This window comes from Cyprinus carpio, chromosome A16, assembly GCF_018340385.1.
Source record: "Cyprinus carpio isolate SPL01 chromosome A16, ASM1834038v1, whole genome shotgun sequence".
Lineage (NCBI taxonomy): Eukaryota > Metazoa > Chordata > Actinopteri > Cypriniformes > Cyprinidae > Cyprinus > Cyprinus carpio.
In genome coordinates, this window is record NC_056587.1 from 4,929,512 (window position 1) to 4,953,125 (window position 23,614).

Consider the following 23,614-nt stretch of genomic DNA (forward strand, 5'->3'; position numbering starts at 1 on the left):
GGTACATTTAAGGTGAATGTTGTATGTCTTTACCTAAGTGAGGGTCAGCAAATGCACACAAACCTAAATTAAGAGATGGCTTTGTTATATTTGTACAGAAATGTACCATAAAATCAAAACAAAAGCACGCACATCACTGGATGCGGTGCTCGACAAACTATATATATATATAAACTATATATATATATTTATCTATATATATATATATAGATAATGAAAATAGAAAAACGTCGGCACACCTAGGCTCCAAAAATACACAGGCTCTAATGAAGGTCTGATGAAAAGCTTGTGTGCTCGAAACGTCACATGTTTATCATAAATGTTTGTCATAATTTTTTTTTATTTTTGGAGCCTAGATGTGCTTATTTTTTTCTATTTTCATCAGAAATGTACAATAAAATAAAAACGAAATTAAACTGAAATAAAATTTAACTAAAATCGACAGTTTGCATCAATCTTTTTAAGTTATGACAGCTTTTAGTGAAATTATGTTCAACCAACAAACTACACTGGGTTTTGATGATTAACAGCATAAACACAAATTTGGGTAGCACTTTATTTTACAGTCCTGTTCCTCATGTACATACTATGTACTTATATAGTAATTACAATAACTATGTAATAACTAGGTACTAACCCTGAACCTACACCTAAACCTAACCCTAACCCATGTAGTTACCTTGTATTACCAGAACTTTCTTAGATAAATACACTGTAAGTACACTATAAGTACATGTAAGTACACGTACTGTAAAATAAAGTGCAACCCAAATTTGTTTACACAAGTTGATTACTAACTAATAATTTCCGATCCCTGATACCAACTAACAATGAGTATTATTCTTCAACAAAATGGTAAAAAAAAAAAGTCAACGAAAACTATTTTAATTTTAAAAATGTCAATCATGACAGTGTTAAACACTAATTTTAACACCTTTTAACTATATAAAAAAACACAAAAATTAACTTCAACATATATTCACCTTATCCTGTCGTATGCAAAGCAAGCTGAGAACTAGAAATCCACTTCCTAATTGAAGACCATTTTAAGTTACGACAACTTACAGAATAAAAAAAAAAAAAAAAAATCTTTAAAAAATCTGTTTAAATTACACAAAATGTTAAATTGATGTAATGATTAATTATTCTATTTTATCAACTTGTAAACTCATCAAAATAATGTTTGGAACTTGCATTTAAATAAAGCAATAAATCAGAGTTTTTAACTCGCAACCATGCATTTATTTTCAGTTGTGGGTCTGAGACATTAACAAATGAATACATATAAAGAACTTTCAGTGTCACTAATGCTTGCGTTATGAAAATTTGACTGCATTTGTAAAAAGAGAATATATAAATATAAAAAGAATATAAAAGGCTTTTCTCACAATAGAAATAATATAGAATTAAAAGTGATTGTAAGATTTTTTAAAATGCTTTAATTCATTGTCTTTGCAACTATTAAATCTAAAATAAGCAATCATGCTTTGGGATATTTCTGCATCTATAAATATAAATGAGTGATATTAGGTGCACATAATTAAGATCATAGAAGTCATGAGACTGACTCCTTGATTTAAAATACATCAGGTATTTGATGTAATTAATAACCATCATCCCTGAGTTCAGATGATACATAACCAGACTCTTTCACACATTGGGTAGCTGCACAACACACACAACCTGATAGAAACCGGTCTCTGTGTTTGTATGACCGATCACACAAAGATCGAGTTTATTTACTTCTAGCATGCCGAAGTTGACATCTTTGGCCAGTTTAACAGTCCCTATCCCTTCAAACATCTTCTCTGTCATGGGCTGCCGTGATTTGGCTAGGGTGAGATGGTACGTTGGGCACCGGGAATGGCGGTGTAGCCAGCCCTTCTCCTTGAAGGCTTCTTGAAGAGGAGAATTCAGGCACTGGACATCGAACAGGGGTTGTGGGGTCACATGGAGAACAGTCCCATTAAAGTGCCTTAGTTTTGGAGTGAAAGACACAGAAATAGGGGGTTTGTGGGAGTTTCTAATTGTAGTACGCATGAGCCCAGCAGCAGCTCTGACTTCCTCTGGGCCCTTCAGGACAAGTAAGGAAAGAGTGACGTGTAAAGTTGCGGGGTCCACCCATAGCGGCTCTGACTGAGGGAGGCGGGAGAGAACCTTTTTCCGAATGCGCTGGAAGGCCTGGAGAGCAGCGGGAGAGTCCACGCGGAAACAGATGAAGTGTGTGGGTCTGTTTGGTGGTGGATGTCTTAAAAGTGGTTTTGGCAGAATGAATGATAACAGCTCTGCTTTTGAACCACTCACTCCCTCCCAGCTGTCCTTCCATTCTTCCACTATTTCAGTCTGTTCTTTTTTTGGAGTGATGGATAACTCCTTTGCCAACTGAGTCAAACTGAGTTCTTCAGTAGCTGCCATCTTTTTATCTTCTGGTGCAGATTGTTTTTGCAAAAATAAGATGTCATCACTGGTTCCTTTCTCAGCATTTTCGGTAAACGAATGATCTACAGCATCTCCCAGCTCTTGTTTATTATTTGTTGTTGTAACTGAAGTTACAACATCATCCTGTTCTTCAGAAAACTCTTTCACTTGCTCTAGGTCATTTGAAACATCTCCTGTGTTAATGAACTCTTCATGTTGTCCAGTGTCAGTTGTTAAATTGTCTGAGAATTGAATAATTCCATTATATTCAAGATGAAGAGAAATAATATAATACTGTATTAATAGTACATTATAATTATTACATAATATAATAAAATAATATTTAAAGAATATTGAAATACATTTACAGTTCAATGGCATGATGCTATTTTTTGTCCTGTAGTTATGTAATTCCTATATGCAACTCGAACATGCCTCTTCTGATGAGTGTTCTGTATTAAAAATTTCTGTATTAAAATAAATTTAGATGTATACTTTGGAAGCATAAGTCCTTGATGAAGAAAAAAGCTCATTAGAAAATAAAACCTTATTAATTAGTTTGACATACTCAAACACTATTTTGTTATATTTTTATTATTATTACCGTTACTATTTTTATTTGTTTATTGTTTCACTGGTTATTAATAGTTGATAAAAAAATATTGTCTGCCAAATCAAAGTCATGTGGTGCAATAAAAAAAAAGCCAAATGGTCCAAACAACACACTTCCAAAAAAAAAAAAAAAAAAAAAAGGTGTAAATGATACCCTAGGAAACGACCCACCCCTCCCCAACTCCAAAAAACCTTAGTGATATTTATGAATTATATATTCGTGATTATTCATCTCTAATAATTATTCATAATGACTACAGAACAAAAGTTTTACTGGGCCAAAATAATACTGTTGGGCGTTCACCTTGTTGCGATTCCTCACTGCCAAAAGGAGGCAAAATAGTCTGGCCCGTGGAGCCGAACACCCTGTCAGTGCGACTGTCTCTATCCCACACCCGCTGGCCTTTGTAGCTGAAGTATTGTATCCTATGATGAGGGAGAGCCAGCTCCTCAGAAGAATCACAGTCACATACCTAATGAAGGAGAGATAAGCATTAAGACTGGTTATGAATGTACATGATATATGGTAATGAAACATATAAGTGCTGATATAACACACCTGAGAGTCCCATGAGAAGTCAGAGAATGGGCGTTCCAGCACCCCAAGGAAACGGTCCAGGTGACCCACTATAAAATCAGCTGGGTCCACTGAGCAGTCCCATTTAATTCTGGAGATGACATCATCAGCTGTACGCATGCGTGGCTTCTTCTTACACCCTGAGACAGAAAGGCATCTATTTGTAATTGTGAAGATTGAATCTGGAAGGTAAAGTGCCTCTGCACCTCATCATTAAATCTATAAACACACCTTCCTTCTCAGTCTCTAGATGCTGCTTTTCTCCATGAGTCTTATTTTTTTGGGTCTTGCTCTGCTTTTCTGTGACGGCTGTATCATCATCCTCTGAGTGTGTGGTTTGAGGGACGTCAAGCACACTGTGAGGTCAAGAAAGAGCAATGCATTGTTTATCCACTAAGCTTCAATGAACATTCCCAAGATCTAACAAATTTCACATCTTTTATGGCAACTACAAGACACTGTGGAAACTGCTGTTGAAATGAAAATATCCAGATAATAAATCATGTCTACCATGAGGTTAGTTCGCTAGTTGAGTCTCTACCATCCAGAGTGAATGACAGACCTGTGAGACAGTCGACATCCGTCTCCAAAACGACATCTGCCCAAGAGGAAGTGCTGGCAAATGTTTTGGTTAGATTCTCGTATCATCTCATCTGATACAAGAAAAACAACTGCATTCATGCACTGAGTGATAACACAAGACAAAGTTAATCTGTAACTACTGGGACAATAAAAGTTAAGTTCTCCTTAATTAGTTAAGGCAGACGTGATGTAGCATAGTGTGAAGATGTAAATGGTGGTATTGAAAACAGGTAAATTTACGATGGACTAAATAAAAGTCTGAGGCAAATATCTGTTTCAGTGCAGCATGTTTCAACTCATGTCTTCAATTCCAACCACAATCTACACATTTACATATCTGTTGTGTGGCATAATAAACAAACATTTACTTCCATTCAAAAAGTTGTGGTAAGTAGGATTTTAAAAAATAAATAAAAAAATAATACTTTATAAAGCAAAAACATAACTTTTACACACTTTTACAAACTTATAAAAGATTTCTGTTTCAAATAAATGCTGACCTTTGGAACTTACTATTCATCATAAAATCCTGAAAAAATGTATCACGGTTTCTACAAATATATTAAACAGCACAAAGTTTAAAATAAGAAATGTTTCTTGAGCAGCAAATCAAAACTGTTATTTTAAATTGTAATAATATTTCATAATTATTTGTTTTTGACTATACTTTTGATCAAATAAATGCACCTTTGGTGAGCAAAAGAGACTTCAAACATTTAAAAAATATTTACAACTCCAATCTTTTGAATGGTATATACATGTAATCTGTACGAAGGAATCCTTTACCTGAAAGGTAGGTACATATTATAACAAATGACAATTTGGGGGCCTCAACACATAACAAATGTCCCTTTAGAAAGCATTTTGACGAGGCATTTTAACTGAAAACAGCACAATAATGGCTTGTAAGTGCTCTTAGCACTAGTGGAAGAAGACCTCTCTTTGTGAATTTTATATTCTCAACCCTTCACTTACAGTAAGCCTACAGCAAGTTTGAACAAAACAAACTTGGCTAGAAAATATGGACAATTATATGAAAGGCTTTTCACTGCCATCTTCAGGTCATTTGCATTATAGCCTCCACCGCTACAGTTTTTGTTAAAGGCGGTGACCAAAAACCTTCATTATCAAAGTAGATAATTTTATAAATTGCAGCTAATTTTCAAGTAATGTCTTTCAAACTACTTAAAATGACGAAATAGACAAATAATTTACTAGCACTACAACTCACAAGCGGTGAAGAATAACCTTTAGAATTAAAATACAGCTTTTTGTATTTTACTTTCTTCATTTTTCGATGACAATATAACTAGTTTACTTGTAAATAAATGTCACCTATGTCTTACCTATGTGGATTTGTCTGTGAGAAGCCTCGGTCAGGTTTTCCTGAGTTCTCTCTTCCTCACACGCCATATTTGACAGCTTCAACAGAGCTTCAGCTGAAACAGACATCTCCCACTTAGAGGCATTTAGAAAGCATCTTGTTACACTGTACTGTAGTCGCTAAAACAAAATAAATATTATGGAAAAACCATTTTGGCATAACACGGGAGACCCTGAATCAACCTACCTCAAGTCACAATCAGACAACTAGCTTCGAACTTGACTGGTTAGTGCTCATGACATACAGTTTGTGGTTAATGATAACATGTACAGGATGACATCATCTGGTTCAGTTAGCCTACAAACTGCGCGAATGATTGGGAACCAAATGCATTAACGTTACACACACTTACTAATGAAACAATGTAACTCAAAAAATGAATCTTTTGAACATACTGTTTATATTGGTTGTAACATTTATTGTACATTTCATAATATAGTTGTTTATTATTGTCAAATTTACTTGCTGCGCTGCTAGGGAAACGTTCACAAAGGCTAACTTTACTTCTGGTGGGGTTCTAATCAACGCGTCATTATCTGAAGTCCACGCCCACCGGAGGAAAACAACCAACGCTCTCCATTGACTTTCTATTGCGTGAAGCTGCCTCATTGTCATCTCTGACTTATAACAAAAAACAGAACAATGCCTTAAAGCTGCTGTGTGACAAGATGTACAGTAAACAAGCTAATAAACGCACAACTTCGTTTTTATAACCTGTCGACCAAAAAAACGAGCATTTGGGACACAAAAGTCGAGCGCAACGTCACGTGTCATATTCCTCCTGAGAACTGCGCCCACTGGAGGGAAACGTAATCAGCGACAAGACCATTAAAGGGGTCATATGATGCGATTTAAATTTTTCCTTTTTCTTTGGAGTGTTACAAGCTCTTGGTGCATGAAGAAGATCTGTAAAGTTGCAAAGACTAAAGTCTCAGAACCAAAGAGATATTCTTAATCAAAGTTAAAGGGGTCATGTGATGCTGCTAAAAAGAACATTATTTTGTGTATTTGGTGTAATGAAATGTGTTTATGCGGTTTAATGTTAAAAAAAAACATTATTTTCCACATACTGTACATTATTGTTGCTCCTCTATGCCCCGCCTTCTGAAGCGCGTCGATTTTTACAAAGCTCATCGGTCTGAAAAGCGAGGTGTGCTCATATAAACATGATTTCTAGTCGTGTCTTATTTTTACACTTCCGTCACACGCTTGAGGCATTCAGCCAATCACAACGCACTGGATAGCTGGCCAATCAGAGCACACCTCGCTTTTTAGACCGATGAGCTTTGTAAAAATCAAGGCGTTTCAGAAGGCGGGGCATAGAGGAGAAACAATAATGTACAGTATGTGGAAAATAATGTGTTTTTTTGAACATTAAAGAATGTCAACATATTCTACTATACCAAATACACAAAATAATGATCTTTAAAAAAGCATCATATGACCCCTTTAATTATTTTTAACCACCACCCTATGTGAATCTGAGAGGAGGAGATATATTAAGAAACTAAATTTTATTGGTGTCAGTGCCCCTTTTCCTAACCTTCCTTTTGTTTGAGAAATTTTCCAACTGAACGGCCCAACGTGAAATACCCCGACATCTGCAACTATTTGTGTCCTTAACGCTCGTTTTTTTTTTTTTTTTTTTTTTTTTGTGGGGGGGGCAGCTAATAAAAACGTAGTTGTGGGATTTTTAGCTTGTTTACTGTACACCTTGTCACATAGCATCTTTTATGCATTTCTCTGTTTTTTGTTATAAGTCAGAAATTACAAGGAGGCAGCTTCCTGCAAAAGAAAGTCAAAGGAGAGCGTTCGTGTGTGATTCACTCAGACCGGCTTTATAAACCGATTCACTTGAATCATCGAAAGGATTCGATTCTAAAGAAAATTCGTTCATTAATCAGTGGTCGCTAAAAGGCATTCAACTGATTACGGATAGCCTAAGACAATTAAATCGGTCTAAATAGCAAACATTTACATGGTGCCACCATGTTACTACAACAGAAAAACATATTAATGGATTATTTAAACTGTACCGATGGCTATTCAGCGTGAGAGACAAGAGCAGCTGTGAGTCACGCACACATTGTTGTGATCTAAGCGCGTGACTTCCCCATCACATGACACAAGAATGATCGAAAAGGACCTAACAATGTAAACAAAATAATAATTACCATCGTATTTCAGCGACGATTTAGTAAGTAACATTGGTGAGGATAGTGTACCATTTATGTTAGCAACAACATTGACAACCATGCAGAACCTGTCAATACTCCATTGCAATGTCTTGTTTTTGTTAGTTTGCTGGCAGTACCCGTCGGCGCTATAGCTGTACCCAGCTGATAAAGATAAGGATATTGTGTTTTTGAACAAACCTCTCTGTAAAAACCTTCAGAACACATATATGAATAAAACTGGAAAGTTTGGTTTATGTAAATGCTACTTAAGTAGTTGTGCTGAAACTCCTTTGGAGAAAACAGCCTTTAAGTAAATGTACTGCAATTGAAATCTACACATATTAATTAAAGTATAATAAAATAAGTGAAATATAATAAATACTTAAATGTGTATTTCGATAGTTTTCTTTCATCTAGTCTAAAAAAAGACATGTAATGGATCCAAAGTAGCCCATAATATTAAAATTGACTAGTCTACAGTTCATACCAGTAATAATTACTTTTAATTACCTGTTGCTCCATACATGCGTCTCACCCAGGCTTTGTGAGTGTGGATAGTGAGATGGGAATCCGCTATTTGAGCCACCAACATCCACGCCAGTCCCAGCTCTTCAGTGTGGTGCGTCAAGCATGTGGGCGTAGCCTCAGCTGTGCGGTATGCAAACGTTTATGTTATGCATTAATAAATTAATCTAAACTTGATTAAAAATACATATATGTTATACTTATGTATTATCTGATATTGCAGGTTTGTCCTGGTCAAGAGGGGCCCATCTTTTTTGGAGATGAACAGCACGGATTTGTTTTTTCTCATACGTTTTTCATCAAAGACAACCTGGCACGGGGCTTTCAGCGCTGATACAGCATCGTAGTGGTAGCCATGGACAGGATCTACCTCATCAACTCCTGGCCATTCCTGTTGCGCCACCTGCGGCTAACCATTCAGAGTCTACAGAACACAGCATTTGAGGTACTGGACTGCAGCACCACTTTAGTACCGTGATTGACAGAGTACCTCTTGGAATGATGAGTTTCTTGTCGTGTTGAAAATATTACGGTTTGCCCTGTTTATTGCCTTGCAGGTGTTTGACAATGAGCAGTGTGCAACTTTATCAAAATTGTGACTATTTCTCATAATTGATATTTATATCTCACAATTGAAAACTTTATATCTCATAATTTATATCTCATAAGGTCAGCTAAATACCTATGCATACAATATTTCCATGATGCAGGTCTACACATCTGTGTTACAAACTACGAGTCAAAAGTTTGGACAAACTTGACTGAATTTGTTTCCTGATCTTCAGAAGAGTTTGATTAAGCCTGTGCTTAAATGCTTGGAAAAAAATGGAAAAATATACATTTTGTTTACATATTAAATAGTTGTTTATTTTTATATACAATTTAATAAAACATCATTTTTTTGTATTAAAATGTTAAACAAAATGTTACACACATGTACTTTTTGTAATAATATAATATATAATAATAAATGTATAATTATAATATAATATAATACATTCTTTAATGGATAAGCCGGACCAGGATCCATCTCGTGTGCAGAGGTGCATTTTAGAAGAATTTAGAAGAAGAAAATTACTTCTATTTAGTTTTGATGATGCTGTTGTTAGAAAATGTGAAAAATAGTAGAGTGGATGTGTCTAATCTTTTGACTCCTAGTGTATGTTTAAAGTAGATGCTGAAAGTCTTTCTAATTCAATTCTGACCCTCATTTCTGTCCATTTCACAGGTTTTGCTTCCAGCTGGATGTGTCCGACCAGTTTCGTACAGTCCTCACTATGAGGAAGCATATCGATGCAACTTCCTTGGCCTTAGCCCAGATGTACCAATCCCAGCCCATGTTAACGCTTCAGGTATCTTTTGTTTCACTGCAAACCCTCTTTTGTGTATTTTTACTTGACAGAGCTAGTTAATTTAATATATGTCTACACCATATTAAAAAGGAATCTATTAGATCCAAGTCCTGAGAGATTTGAACCCATTAACCTATTGTTTTCTGATCCCAGGGATTAAAGTTCAACGTCGCTATGACGGATTTCCGTTAATTGGATTTTGCTGAGGAACGAACAATGGTCTTCTCAAAGTCCTAAAATAAAACTAAAGAAACTGAGTTCCAGATGCCAAAATAAGACTTTATTAAACTTAGCAACAAAGCCGAGATGACAGGCGCCACATCTGAGTCTTTGTCTATCCAGGCACCCATATTTATACCTCGTTCTTATCAGTCTTTTCAACCAAAAAATGACCTCTGCCTCTGATTGGTTTTACCCCATTTGTTTTGCTACAATTAATTCATACTCCTCTTTGTTTACTTTCTAATCGTAGACTCCCACTAGTTTGAACCATTTTCCATTTCCACCTTAGTCTCATCCTCTCTCCCTAGATGCAGGTGTCCTCATGGGCATTCATCATACTTGTTTGTACCGTCTTTGACATATTCTTGGAAGTCACCCAAAGTTCACTAGTTCAATCCAGGTGCTGCCCAATGGAAAGTACTATACATGCCCAGTAGGGGGCACCTAAGACTCACGTCATATATTAAGGCTTCCAATTGTTGAAATAATCATTTAACAATCACCATATTGATTAGTATATTGATTGTAATTATTATCATATACATACAGAGCCACTTGAAAGTTTGTGAACCCCTTGCAGAATCTGTGAAAATGAAAAACTTTTGAACGGGATGAAGATGTTCAATTTTTTCTTCACGGCCGTGAGGTTGTTAATTAAATTTCAAGGTGTGTTGGACTTGAAGAGGCGCTGTGCAGACAGATCGGTGTTTGACATCGAAGTACCGTGAGAGCTCTGCATACTTTTCTATCCAATTGCAGTACTTTGATATCAAACTCCGATCGATCTGTACAACGCCCAAGTCAACACACATACAGATGATGCACCGGGGCCTCATTTATAACCATTGTGTAGCCTACGCACAAAACATGCCCTGAAAGAGGCAAAAGATGGGATTTATAAAAACAAACTTGACGGGAAAATTTGCGCACCTGCACGCAAACTCTGATCCATGCGTATGCACACTTTTACTACAGTGAGCAAAAACACTGAATAATTTTTCATTTTGATATAAACAATTCAATTCAAATTGAAACTCATTAATTGAGATGAGCAATGCAAGGAAATGATGCGCACTTCGATATTATTGGAGACACTGCTGGATTCGGTGAATGAACAGTCCATCGGCCGGTTTGAATAGGTCTAATGACAATACTACAACTACTGCTGCACAGAGATGTTGATGTGTGCAGGCAAACTCCTGTGATAGTCACATATTTGAAGGATATATATATTTTTTTTAATATTTGTCAGTGACGCGCCGAGTCAGACAACTGCATTTTCTATTGCAAAATATAAGTAGACCAAACTAGCCTATATAAATACCCTAAAACGTGTACATTATCAGCAAAACGTCATAAATTTGATTTATTTAAAACAATTAAAATAGCATTGGCCAGTGTAAATGCATGAATCAACTCTTTTCTAAAAGGGTTTACTGAGAAGTATTTTATACAGTTTTGTTTTTATGGATTTTTTAAATATATATATTTATTCTAAAACATAACAAAGATGTTTTTTTTAGAGATGTGTATTTTGTGTGGGAAATGTGGTTTTTGTTGTGTGTATCCTTAATGTCTTGTTCCTTTGATGGAGTTAAACAAGGTGTGATGGGAATTTGCATGGAAATGATATGCAGATGAGGTTATGCATAGTAAAACTAGGCGTTGTAAGCTCCATCTATGGTGATTTCGGGGAGAAGACGGGGTGGAAATGCACGTATGCACAATCTTTCTCTGACTGGGATTTCTAAAAGGATTTTCGCGCAGGTTCTGGTCTACGAATTGTTTTATAAATCTGAAAACTTTCGTGCGTACGTACACTTTTAGGATGAATACTAAGTAAAGTTTCATAAATGAGGCTCCAGGCAGGGCTGTAGGCTACGTGCGTTTATAAACATTTAATGACGTTTTTGCTACAAATTAATTTTATTACATCAGTCCAGTGTTAGAAATACCTTCCTTTTGTGATCTGACTTGGAATCACAGAATAAGGCAAAACCATTTGATAATATTCTATACAGTGATAAAGGCTATTTCGATTAGCATTGCATTATAAATATACATTATGCATATAAAAAAATACCCGAGATGGCTTGAAGAACAGAGATGCACCATTTAGTCACAATCGTATTTACTGTCTCCATTCTTCATCAGTTAAAACATCCTATATGCGTTTTATTCAGCTACTGCAGCGATAGCATATGCCTTTGTCTATTAGGGATTTCCTCCAAAGTGATTTTTGTGATCATTTCATTTTATGATTTTTTTCACTTATGGTTTTACTGTATGAGGGCGCCCTCCGGCTACCAGAATGAAACAGCTACAGCTACTCACATACACTTTATTTTGGGTAAAAATAGGGAAAATAATACTTCTTTGTATAATGCTCTCATTTTTCTCCAGTGTAAATGGATTCTCTCTCTCTCTCTCTCTCTCTCTCTCTCTCTCTCTCAGTGTGCATAACATTTCCTGACAAAAATTAAGAAATTTCTGTCAATGATATTTAATCATAATCATTTATAATAAATCTTAGACCTTTCTAAACAATTATAGGCTAGTTATAGGCCTGCAGTTTTCTGTGAAATAAATTAATAATAATCATTATCAATATTACTTTGTTTAATGTTTTAAATTAGTTATAACTATAATCAGAATTACCAGTAATCATTTTGATATATAAAAACTTTTTTTTTTTTTTTTTTTTTTTTTTTTTGGCCAAATTGTGCAGATCTACAAACAGGCACAGCAAACTTATTTTTCTTTATCATTTCTGGCAAATAAAGAAAAGGTTTATCTGAAAACTTCTAGCTACAGTTCAGATTTTGTTGGTTCAGATTTTGGAATTGAAAGAATGATAAAGAGATTAAAGTGAAATTGTGGTAGAAATGGAATCCAGACACTATCTTTTTGGAGTGAAAAAAGGATGTTCTGACTGCTATACATAATATTTATTGCTGTAGTATTAGTATTTGTTTTATAAATGCAATGATGCCCATGATCACAGACAGATTTGTGAGGGAAAATTGAGCCATTTCAGTGTGTTACCTTAATTAATAACAGATCTAGCTCTAGAATCAAATCACTGAGGTTGCTTCTGAAATTAGTGAGGGTGATACAACCTTAATATATATATATATATATATATATATATATATATATATATATATATATATATATATATATATATAAAGTACTGTGCAAAAGTCTTAGGCCATTAGTATTTTCACCAACAAAAAAAAAAGGTTTTAAGCCAGTTATTTCTATATTTTGCTTTAGTGTGGCGGTAGGAAATAGTTTACATTTCCAAACATTCCTTTTGCCATTAATTGTAATAATACAGTGAAATTTTTGTATACACAAGGAGTCTGACAGCAGCCAGTGCTCCACAGAGATTTGATCTCTTCATCATCCAGTCTGTCTGGGATTACATAAAGAAACAGGAAAAACTGAGACAGACTAAATCCAGGGGAACTGTGGCAACGTCTCCAAGATGCTACAAGGAACCTTCCTGTAAAGCTACCTGAAAATCTATGCACAAGTGCACCTAGGACAAAAGCCGTTTTAAATGCAAAGTGTGGTCACACTAAATGTTGATTTGATTTAGTTAATTAATAAATAAAATCTATTTATGACATTATTTTTGAAAGCACCCTCACTTTGCACCATTTTTTTACACAAGTGCCTAAAACTTTTAACAGTATTGTAGCTTTGTGGGTGGGTTTCTTGTAGCATCTTGGAGACGTTGCAACAGTTCCTCTGGATTTAGTCCGTCTCCATTTTTTCCTGTTTCTTCATGTAATCCCAGACAGACTGGATGATGATGAGATCAGATCTCTGTGGAGCACTGGTTGCTGTCAGACTCCTTGTGCATACAAAAATCTGAAAAATTTAAATTGCCATTTTATGTGCTTACTCTTTACTCGTCAAATTGCTATGACAATTTTTTACACTAGTGGGGCCTATTTTCATTATCTTTCCTAAGGCCCCATAACCCTATGGGCCGGCACTGTCTGCAGGTTCTGCACTTATAAAGCGAAGACAGATGACGGAATCAATGTATCATTGCACGTGCTTTTGAGTCTTGAGAACTCACTCGCACGCTCTCATTTTCTGTGCAACCACAGATCGCGATAAGGAGAGTGACAGCTTTTAATAATTATTAAGGGAGTTTGCAAATGTGATATTGATTTAATACAACAGTTCAATAAACAATTATTGCCTGATTTTGCTCTATTTCTTAAACGAAAATAGTTCCAAATATAGTAACATATAGTCTCAAAAAGCATTCATAAATAGAAAGTGTGTTTTTGAACAAATCTAGTGAGTCAGTGATTCATGATTACCCATTCTTAAAGACAGTCACTTGCTTCATTCCTGAATGAATCAGCCGTTTGAACGAATCGATTGAATGAATGATTCCGTGATAAAATCAGTGATTTGCCACCACCTGCTGGCGGATTTAGTTTAATTTTTAGCGTATTATTTCAGTTATTTAAATCATTTTTTTAATTTTTTTTTTATTTCTTTAATCTCCACGCAAATGTATGAATTTAATAGCACTTATGCCACCTCTGAGCCTCATTAAGTGTCTGAAAATGTACTTACAATGTTCTTCTGTGCCACCTCTGTAGTACACTTTTTTTATATTAATACTAATTTCATATGATTGGTAACTTATTTGTCTTATTCTTCTTATTATATTGTTTTAAATATAAATTTTAAAAAGCTTATAAGCATACATTTTTGAATTTGACAGATGAAAATGATTCCATTACAAAGGTAAAAAGAAAATACATCTTAAGTCACTTTAAGGAGTCAAATATCACCTCATATTAGGAAGGATCATTTTTGATCAGAGTTTTTGATTATTGATCAGAAGGTGCTCCAAAATTTTGTTAAATTAGTAGGACAAGGACTCCTAAACTGAAAAGTAAGCATAGAGCCATGTGTAACAGTATATTAGATCTGTGCATGAGGTCTTAAAGAGACAGCAGCCTAAATAAACCTCCTACTGTCTTTCATTATACAGTGAAGACTACCCAGTGTTATTAGTTGAATAGATTATAGTTAGACCTTACTTAATTTGTATCTTGTTATTGTTTTTGTTTGTGCTATTGATTGTCATTCATTTATTTGTTCATATTTTATTATTTACTATTTACTTGTCTTTTTTAGTTAAAATAAATTCAATTCTGAGTGCACGTGATTCTTGGGTGGGGAGGGGAGGGGAGGGAGGGGGAAATAGTCCTGCCACCACAGCTGGAAAAAATCCTAGGAAAAGCTGCATACATTTAATAAAATTAGAAAAAAAGCCATTACAAAGGTAAAAAGAAAATGCCCCTGTAAATCACTTTTAGTCAAATGTCACCTCATATTAGGAAGGATCATTTTTGATCAGAGTTTTTGATTATTGATCAGAAGGTGCTCCTATTTTTTTTTTAAATTAGGACAGGTGCTCCTAATTACAAGAAGAAAAATTGCTCTTAAACTGGCGGCGTAATTGTATTTTGTTTAATCAATATATATATATATTTTTTTTTTGCTTTAACCCCTGTGATCCCATCCTTGTTGCAATGCTGTAGCTGAGAATGCTTTAGGCCAAACATATACTAACATTAACACTCAAATCAGTCACATTTAGAAATGACAGCATTGTGATCTCATAATCTTTATTCAGCAATTCAAGGGAACATATTGTTTTTATAAAATGATGAGACAAACATAGATTTAACAGAGGCCTCAAAGTGTTTTGGGGTGTTCTTTGTCAGAATGTGATTTACATCTTATTTCGCAACTTCTGTGTGACTGTTTTCTTTCTAAACAGTGAAATTGTTTCAAAACTCAGTGTCAGGTTCATCTCAAAGTTCAACACTCATTGTGTATATACATAGTGTAACCCCTCTCCCTCTTTTTCTCTCTTTCTCAATCTGTCTTCCAGAGTTTTCCATGCTGGTGGATGTACTTAATGTTGAGCGCGGTTGTAAAAATCCTGTTTCGGATGATGACATTCTCTCACTTCAGTGCAAACACACAGCCAACAGATAAAGGTAACGCATGGAAACAAAACTCTGTAGTATAGACTAAAGATTAATAACTGCTATTCAAACACACATTATTTATTGAATTTTGCATTTGTACACAGTGAAATCTTCCTTAATGTACCTTTCTCATGGTTTGTCTTTCTCTCAGGTCCATCTCTGTTGAGTAAGATTGAAGTGGCTCTTTCTAATGAGAATTTGTCAGTGGAGGTGGTCTCTCTCTGCTTGCTCTGTCTGAAAGAGAGTGGATGAAGTAAATTTGCATTTTGTCTTTAGAATAGAAAATCTTAAATAGACCCCATTTGTAACATTGTAAATGTCTTTACTGACTTTTTAGATCAATTTAACACTTCCTTGCTGAATAGAAGTATTCATTTCTTTCAAAAATATATGTTTTTGAATGGTATTATAAAATGAAAACTACAGTTTAAACTATGCTGAGTAATTATGAATAATATATGAACTATTGTTACAGTGATCATATAAGACGCTTTCCACAAATGGGCGCAAAATTCCAAAAATTCAAAATTCAGGACCCAAAAAACGAATTTTAATTAGAAGTTATTTTTTTAACCCTCAGAAGATTATTATATGAAAAATATTATATGTACTGTTTTATTTTCTGTTCTTATTTATTGTGCATGAGGTTAGCCATTTTTGCAACGCTTAGACTTGTTATGATAACAACTTTTTGTTGTGTGATAAATTGCTCCATAAATAATTGCGATAAGCGATATTATTGACATTTTAAAGACCATTTTATGCCACTGAATATATAATCATAATGTAAAAACATAATAATGCAAGAAGGCCTACACACTTCCAAATGACAACAAACTTAATTTTTAAGAATATTTAGATCATGGAAAGCAAAGTACATAGAAAGCAAGTACATAAAGCAAAATGCAAAGTAACAAGTTCAAAAAAAGAAAACTGCACAAAGAACTTGTATGGAGATTTTTCTATCTGCAGATTTTTTTCCCAGACCTTCTTTTCTCTGTAAATTAAGGGTGCACACTATTGCTGAAAAACACAATCACTACTTAGCAGTCAGATATCCGTATGCACAATGGCAAAGATCCCTAAACAAGATCATATCTGCAGATGAAACTTTTTTTGTAGAAGCATTTTTTAAATTTTGTACAAGATTATGCAAAAGACACATTACATTATGTACAAGAAGCTGCAAAAGAAACATATTTAAGTGTATATCGTCACCAAAAATTATTGAGGTCATGTACATATATTGTGCGATAAGTTCATATATTGGTATATATTGACACTCATAAATAATTAATTTTTGGTAGTTAAAATGATTTAAACATATTTTGTTCTAAGTTAATAGATTGTGTGAAAATTATGTATAATTTTAATTAGCTTTTAAGATATCTGAGGATGCACCGTCCAAAATCTAGAAATGTAATGAGACACAAAAATATACTGAATTCCTGGAATGTGCTGTTATATTTATTTCAGACAGTTTAGGAAAGTTATGTAACAGTCATAAAGTTAAATATTTGGCCTGTTTCCCGTAATTCTTTGTTCTCTCTCAGTCACTCATTTCTCCCAAATTTTCTCTTTGTCCTGATTTCCTCTTGTCTGTTTATTGTTTCTTTGCTAACCCTCTGTGCTTCCTCTCACATGATCTTCTTGTTCTTTCTGTTACAGCAAAGTAAAAGTGTTGTTTAAGTTCTCCAAGGTGGAAGGCAGAGGTAAAGAGGACACTCTGAAGGTTTTAGCCCTGCTGGGGGCCACGGGGCCCAGGGAAGAGGACAATGTGCATCGACTTAAGTTTTGGATGACACGACTCAGCAAGCTCTACAAGAGCCATCTAATGACAGCAGTCAGAGTTGGAGAGAGAACTCTGAGCCAGTGAGAGAGAGAAAGCGAGAGTGAGAGAAAAGGGACAATGGACTCGTTGCTAGAGTTAGATGAAAGGAATATTTGAGTGAGTGCGTGTGTGTCAATTACGGGAAAAGGGGACCTTGCTGAGAATGGGTTTTTCTGCATGATACAGAGAGAAAGTAGTAAAAAGCTATTGTTGTTGTTGGTTCTTAAGAGTTTTTTTATTAACGTGCATTTAAATGGAATGTTGTTTTACCATCATGACTAGACATGTCCATTTTCTGTCTTTTCACTATGTGCCTAATAGAGCACATGGTCCATTGACTTCATTGAAACTGGGCCAAGTATCAGTTGACATGATACTGTTTGAGGCTTGCCTGTTGTATGCCTATTAAAATTCAACATCACATTTTTTCATCTGACTTTTCTGATGAGAATTTGTAATTAATGAGTCATTTTATTTATCCTTATTTTAAATAAATGGGTTTTACTTTAATCTCACACATGCTAAATAAAGTCTGTCTGCTGTTTTAAAAAAAAGTGATTATACCAGCTACTGACCAATATCAGGATCATCTGGTAGTGAAGAACGATTTTTGACAGATCTTCCCTGTAATTGTTGTTGTGGGAGTGTTTCTGGATTATGTAGAAATCCTCTTAAACCCATAACAGATTTACAGCTTGTTTCAATGTGCTACAAAACTTAAAATCATGTAATTAATACTGTGCTATATGTACCTCCACCATAAGCAGCTTATGTAAGGATCTTTTTATTCATATAGCTACTCCAAATTGGTTTACTACACTTTCTCAATACATTTTTTTTTTTTTAAGTGATACGCACACACGATGCACTAAGAACTATGTAATTAAAAACTTAATTTAAAAACAGAAAGTTAAAAAGACTGCCAGAGTGCATGACTAAGCCCGGAAAAGACCAAAACAAAGCCCGGGAAAGGCCGTGCACAGAGTACTGATAAAAAGAGGAGAAGAGGGTGGGGAGCTTTAAAGAGAGCGGAGAGATATTAAACTGCCAGGACTTTCACTTTCAATGAGCAAACTGCCTCCACACTGTTTGATCCTTCAGGAGTAGCCTACAGCAGATCAAATCTCTTGCTCACTTGCATGCCAGCTGGAAAATAAAGCTTCTAAACAAACTGATTGAAAATGAAGAAGGAAAGTTAGAGTGAAAGAAACAGGAAACTAAAATCACTGGAGACAGAGGAATATCTTGTCCATCAGAAGACTGGGAGTTTCCAAGTGTCAGACTATTGAGCCAGAGGGTCAGAATGGAGAGCAGCTGTGGGATCAAGGAGAAAGTGCAGCAGTGAGAGGAAGAGGACACATTGGTTATTGGTGTCTAAAAGAAGCAGCTGGGAAACCCACTGAGGCTGAGATTCTTCCATAACCCCTTCTGCAGCAATCTGTCGTGCAAAACGACTTGGTTAAACAGAACATGGGGAATATGGTCCACATTGGCCGGTAGAAGCATGTCACCAACAGGTAACGTGATAGACGTCCAGCACCGACGAAGGTCCTTCAGTTGATGATTAAATGGTTGTATTTGGGAGTGTGTATGTGTGTGAAGTGTTTGCGACATTAAGAGAACAAACCGCGTGGGTGTGTTGAAAGTGTTAGGGATTTTAATGCTCTGAACCCACATTGTTTACCTTTGCCTTTCAGTGCTCTTACTTCTATCAATATTGACTGTTCAAGGAAGTGGGTGCGATGATTTTATGAAGACGACGATCAAAAATCTGCAAGCCTCTATACACGCCGAAAAATAATGCTTTCACGAACGTAAGGATTTGTGAGGTTTTGGTTTTTTTTGATTTTTTTTTTTTTTTTTTTTGAAGAAGTCTGCGTTCGCATTTATCTGTCCCGTGTCGATTTTATACTGAACTTGTTGTTTTGCAGTTTTGGTAACGTATGAGAAGCCCGTGCATCTTAAATAAATAGCTCATCTTTATTAAAGGCTGTAAAATTTGACATTGTAATATATATCTGTTGCAGCCACAAGTGTTTCCAAAGAACTACGTCGTGTCTCACTATTTCAACGAGAGCGCGCTGTGCAATGAGACGGTAAGACTGACAGTTCCGCGGGTCAGTGTGTGATGCTCTTTCTTCTGATCCAGTTGAAGTTATTCATAAATCCATTATACGTGCAGCTCGGTTACAGACAGTAAATTTAATAAACTTAATGAACGTGTTTTATGTTTCTGGATTTAATGGGATTTTGACATTTTATGGGGCTCACTAACTATTGGGATATTGTAAATGAATAAGTCAATAAATAAATTAAATAATTCTTGAAAAAAGATAAGTTGACATAAGTAGTATGTCATTAACTTTTCTTTAAAAAAATGCAAAGTTACATTGTTTTAAAATGTTTGTAATATTGGAGAGAGAAAGAGAGAGAGAGAGAGAAAAAAAAACATTTGCAGAATAAAAATCAGCCTGTTACCAGCATTCAGATTTTGGACCTCTTTAGATCATTTGATTTTTAATATTATTATTATTTTTTTAAAACATTGTATTTAATCTTAAAGAAAGCTTGACATTCATGCTGTTTGACAAACAGTTTGTCAATAATGATTAGATTATATACACTTTTGAATTCATGGTCCAAAGAAAGTATTTAAATATTCTATGGTTGGAACTGATGGTTGCACAAACTGACATGACGTTGAATATAGAATAAACCTTTTTCCCAGATGAAAGCACCAAGATTAGATAGACTGCATTTCTAAGAACTTGTAATTACGTGTAACTGAACATGTAATTTAACTAAATTTTCTTCAGGTTTATCATCTCAGCCATCCTTTGTCACTGACCCAAATACAAAAGGTTTACTAACTAATTTTCTCCTAGTAGCTAAACTCAAAATGACATCTGTCTTGTGTGTCTCTCTCTGTGTGTGACATTAGTGCTGCGTGTTCAGTGCTGCTGCGTTCCTGTCTAATTCCTGGAGACAGCTCCTCCAGCACCTCAGTCGAGTTCACCTCAAATACTCATTCATCACCAAGCTGATTTACAGACTGGACAACATAGCAAGCGAGGTATATTCTCATACACTTTTAGAAAAAAAAAGGTACAAAAGCTGTCAAAAGTTACACTTTTGTACCTTATTTACCCTTAAAGTGTGCATATTGCAACCTTTAAGGTACATATCAGTACCTAAAGTATACATATTGGTACCTAAATGGTTTATTTTTTAATATTTTTTACTATAATGTATATATATATATATATATATATATATATATATACACACACTACCCCAGTGACAGAATTTATACCTTTTTTTCTAAGATTGTATAAAATCTTTGTAACAAGCTTTGTTCATACCATAATTCTTGCTACTATACAGTTTTCTCAGATGTTGTATCAGCAAATGTTTTATTCTTATTTGTAGGTTTTGTTAGATTTATCTCATGTGGTTAGTGTTTTTTCTATCTTTTTGTAAACAGAAAATTCCAGATAGTCCAGATGTCTCTGATTTCCCATCTGTTCAGTCATCGCCAGAAGGTCTTCTCTCCTTCACCTCATCCCTCTTCACACGATGGCTCGATCTGAATTGTGCTTTTGGAGAGCATCAGTGCATCTTCCCCACGCCAAGTGAAGAGGATCAAGACAATCCGCCTTTAGAGGAGGAACTGAATGTAGAGAACCATGAACCTGTGGATGAGCAGCAGCAGCCTGAGACAGAAGGAGAGACAGATAAACGTCAGCTTGACGAATGTCCGACTAATGGCTATAGAGAGTCACTCTTCCCAGGTTGGTCCCACTGGACTTTTTCTTTTCTATGGATAACATCAAGTCTGATCTGGTGAAAGCTGAGAAATCTGTTTTATATATGCCACAAAACCTGGCCAAAATGAGGAATCCCTTTGAAAGGACAGCTACTATAATTCACTTTTGTTTTACACTGATTAGCATTTGTGTGAGATTTCAGAGAAGTTGCTCTCTGGATGATTTCTAGATGCAGTTATGGATCCACATGTTGGAAAAAAAGGGATGTTTTTGAAACAGACACATGGCCGACATGATGTTCTCTTTCATGAATGTGTATGATGATTTTTCTGCATCATGTCTTTGCACTGATTGTTTCTATCACTTATCTAGTATTTCTATCATCTTATACAGTGAATTATGTGTCATCCATTATAATTCAGGTTGAACCTGTTGACTGAATGTTTTAACATTGAATGTAGAGAAAAAGTAAATAATACATGAAGCCAAAAGTCTCCACTTATCACTCGGTGTTCAAGAGGAAACAACTACACTCATATACTACAGTAAATGCAAGCCATATTAAATAATACTGTAGCGTAGGAACCAGCTTAAGCTTAGAACATTTGCAAAAGGATTACATAAATCATGTTTACAAGTATTGTTGTCTCACCTTAGAGAAGATTAGTACATGCAGTGTTTTACTCAAATGAATTTAACAATCTTTCTATTTTTGGTGTACATATGATGTCTGTTTTTAAGTGTAGATTTTTATATATAAATAAAATCATCTTAAAATAATTCAGTGTTTGTATGAATTGACTACACTCTTTTGTTTGTCAGAGTGTGTGTATGAGTGTGAGGACTTTCTCTAGTATCAGCTGGATGGAGAGATTTGCAGATGATGGCACAAACAACAACAGGGCACCACAGAGACCTTTTGTTCACACAATTTTGCTGTTCTACCACAATATAGCCTGCAGCTGGCACATCTCAAAAAACACACATAAAAACACAATCACCCAGTCAATATGCAATTAATTACATTTTAACTACATATTGTTGAAGGATATTGTTAATAACGTTGCAGGATTTTACCCTGTTAATGTCAGAAATTTTGTTTGGATTATGCACAACTGAGCCAAACCCCATGCAAACCAGTACACATCTTGGAAAACCTCCCTAAACCAAGAGGTAATGTCCCACTGTTAGTTAACGCATTAACCAGCATTAGCTAACTAACAATGAGCAAAACATCTGTTAAAACATTTACTGTAAGTTAGTTAAAAACAACTGTCCATATTAGAAGACACAATTTAAGATTTTAATATTAGTAAATGCTGCAACTAACATTAACTAAGATTAATAAAAAAAAAATGCTTTATATGCATTGTTAATTCATGCAATGTAGCTAACTAATGCTAACAAACAGAACCTTATTGTAAAGTGTGTTATTGAGACCATCTAGTCAGGTTAGGCTGGTAATACATTATATTTCAGCCAATAAAATATGCCCAGATTTTTACAGTCTGAATTCAAGACATAACAAAAGTGAGGGCGGATCATGTGACTCTTGGACTGGGATACACGCATAGTCCTTTGCTATGCTCACTTTGTCAAATATTCTATAATCCTGATAGATTAGAAATTTAGAACCACTCTCTATCTAACCCATCGTGAGTACTTCAACGATCAAGGACAATTGGAAAAGAGAGATCGAGGAATCACCAATAAAGAAAAAAAACAAAGATTCCACCATCTCCCGAGAGGACCTCGATGGCGCCATTGCTAACGGTATCAAGCTAACACTTAAAGAACAACAGAGTACTTTGGATTCGGTTGTGGCCTCAACAGTAAGAGATGCGAAAGACTCTGTACTTACCACAGCATTGCGTGACCTACATATGGAGATACAAGCGACCAACAATTCTGTTAAAGAGCTAAGAGCAGAACTTGAAAAGTTAGCTAGCGCGACGAAACAGACACGTGACCGGCTAGATTGAGTTCAGGCAGCTGCACATGAGGAAATTCGGTAAAGTTGGCAAGATATTCACAGATTCGACTTTTCCGGCTCAATAACTCGCAAGCAAAACATTTTTAATACACAAATGACGCCTCTTTTCTATCGTAGCGATGTAGAAGACGAGCTA

The 23,614-nt window shown here is 35.2% G+C and overlaps 1 protein-coding gene, 1 long non-coding RNA gene and 1 pseudogene across 7 annotated transcripts; 2 read left to right on the top strand and 1 right to left on the bottom strand.

Moving 5' to 3' along the window:
- Positions 1-1,219: 1,219 nt before the first annotated feature.
- On the bottom strand, positions 1,220-8,361 carry LOC109049620 (leukocyte receptor cluster member 9-like). Of its 6 annotated transcripts, none has more exons than XM_042772151.1 (7): positions 8,261-8,361; positions 5,536-5,628; positions 4,170-4,260; positions 3,839-3,963; positions 3,590-3,747; positions 3,335-3,503; positions 1,220-2,660 (listed from the first exon to the last, which is right to left on the bottom strand). In XM_042772151.1, exons 1-7 carry the CDS (start codon positions 8,340-8,342, stop codon positions 1,651-1,653), a joined length of 1,728 nt encoding a protein of 575 aa, XP_042628085.1. In that variant the 5' UTR covers positions 8,343-8,361; the 3' UTR covers positions 1,220-1,650. The 6 variants fall into 6 exon arrangements, with proteins under 6 accessions (XP_042628085.1, XP_018922822.2, XP_042628090.1 ...); XM_019067277.2 differs by having other exon boundaries at positions 5,536-5,692; positions 8,261-8,351; XM_042772156.1 differs by lacking the exon at positions 8,261-8,361 and adding an exon at positions 7,610-7,658.
- Positions 8,264-17,925, top strand: LOC109049640 (annotated as a pseudogene).
- Positions 17,926-17,949: 24 nt separating this feature from the next.
- Positions 17,950-19,500, top strand: LOC122134192. Its single transcript, XR_006161942.1, has 2 exons — positions 17,950-19,235; positions 19,416-19,500. It is a non-coding gene; the product is annotated as an uncharacterized LOC122134192 (long non-coding RNA).
- The last annotated feature ends 4,114 nt before the right edge of the window (positions 19,501-23,614 follow it).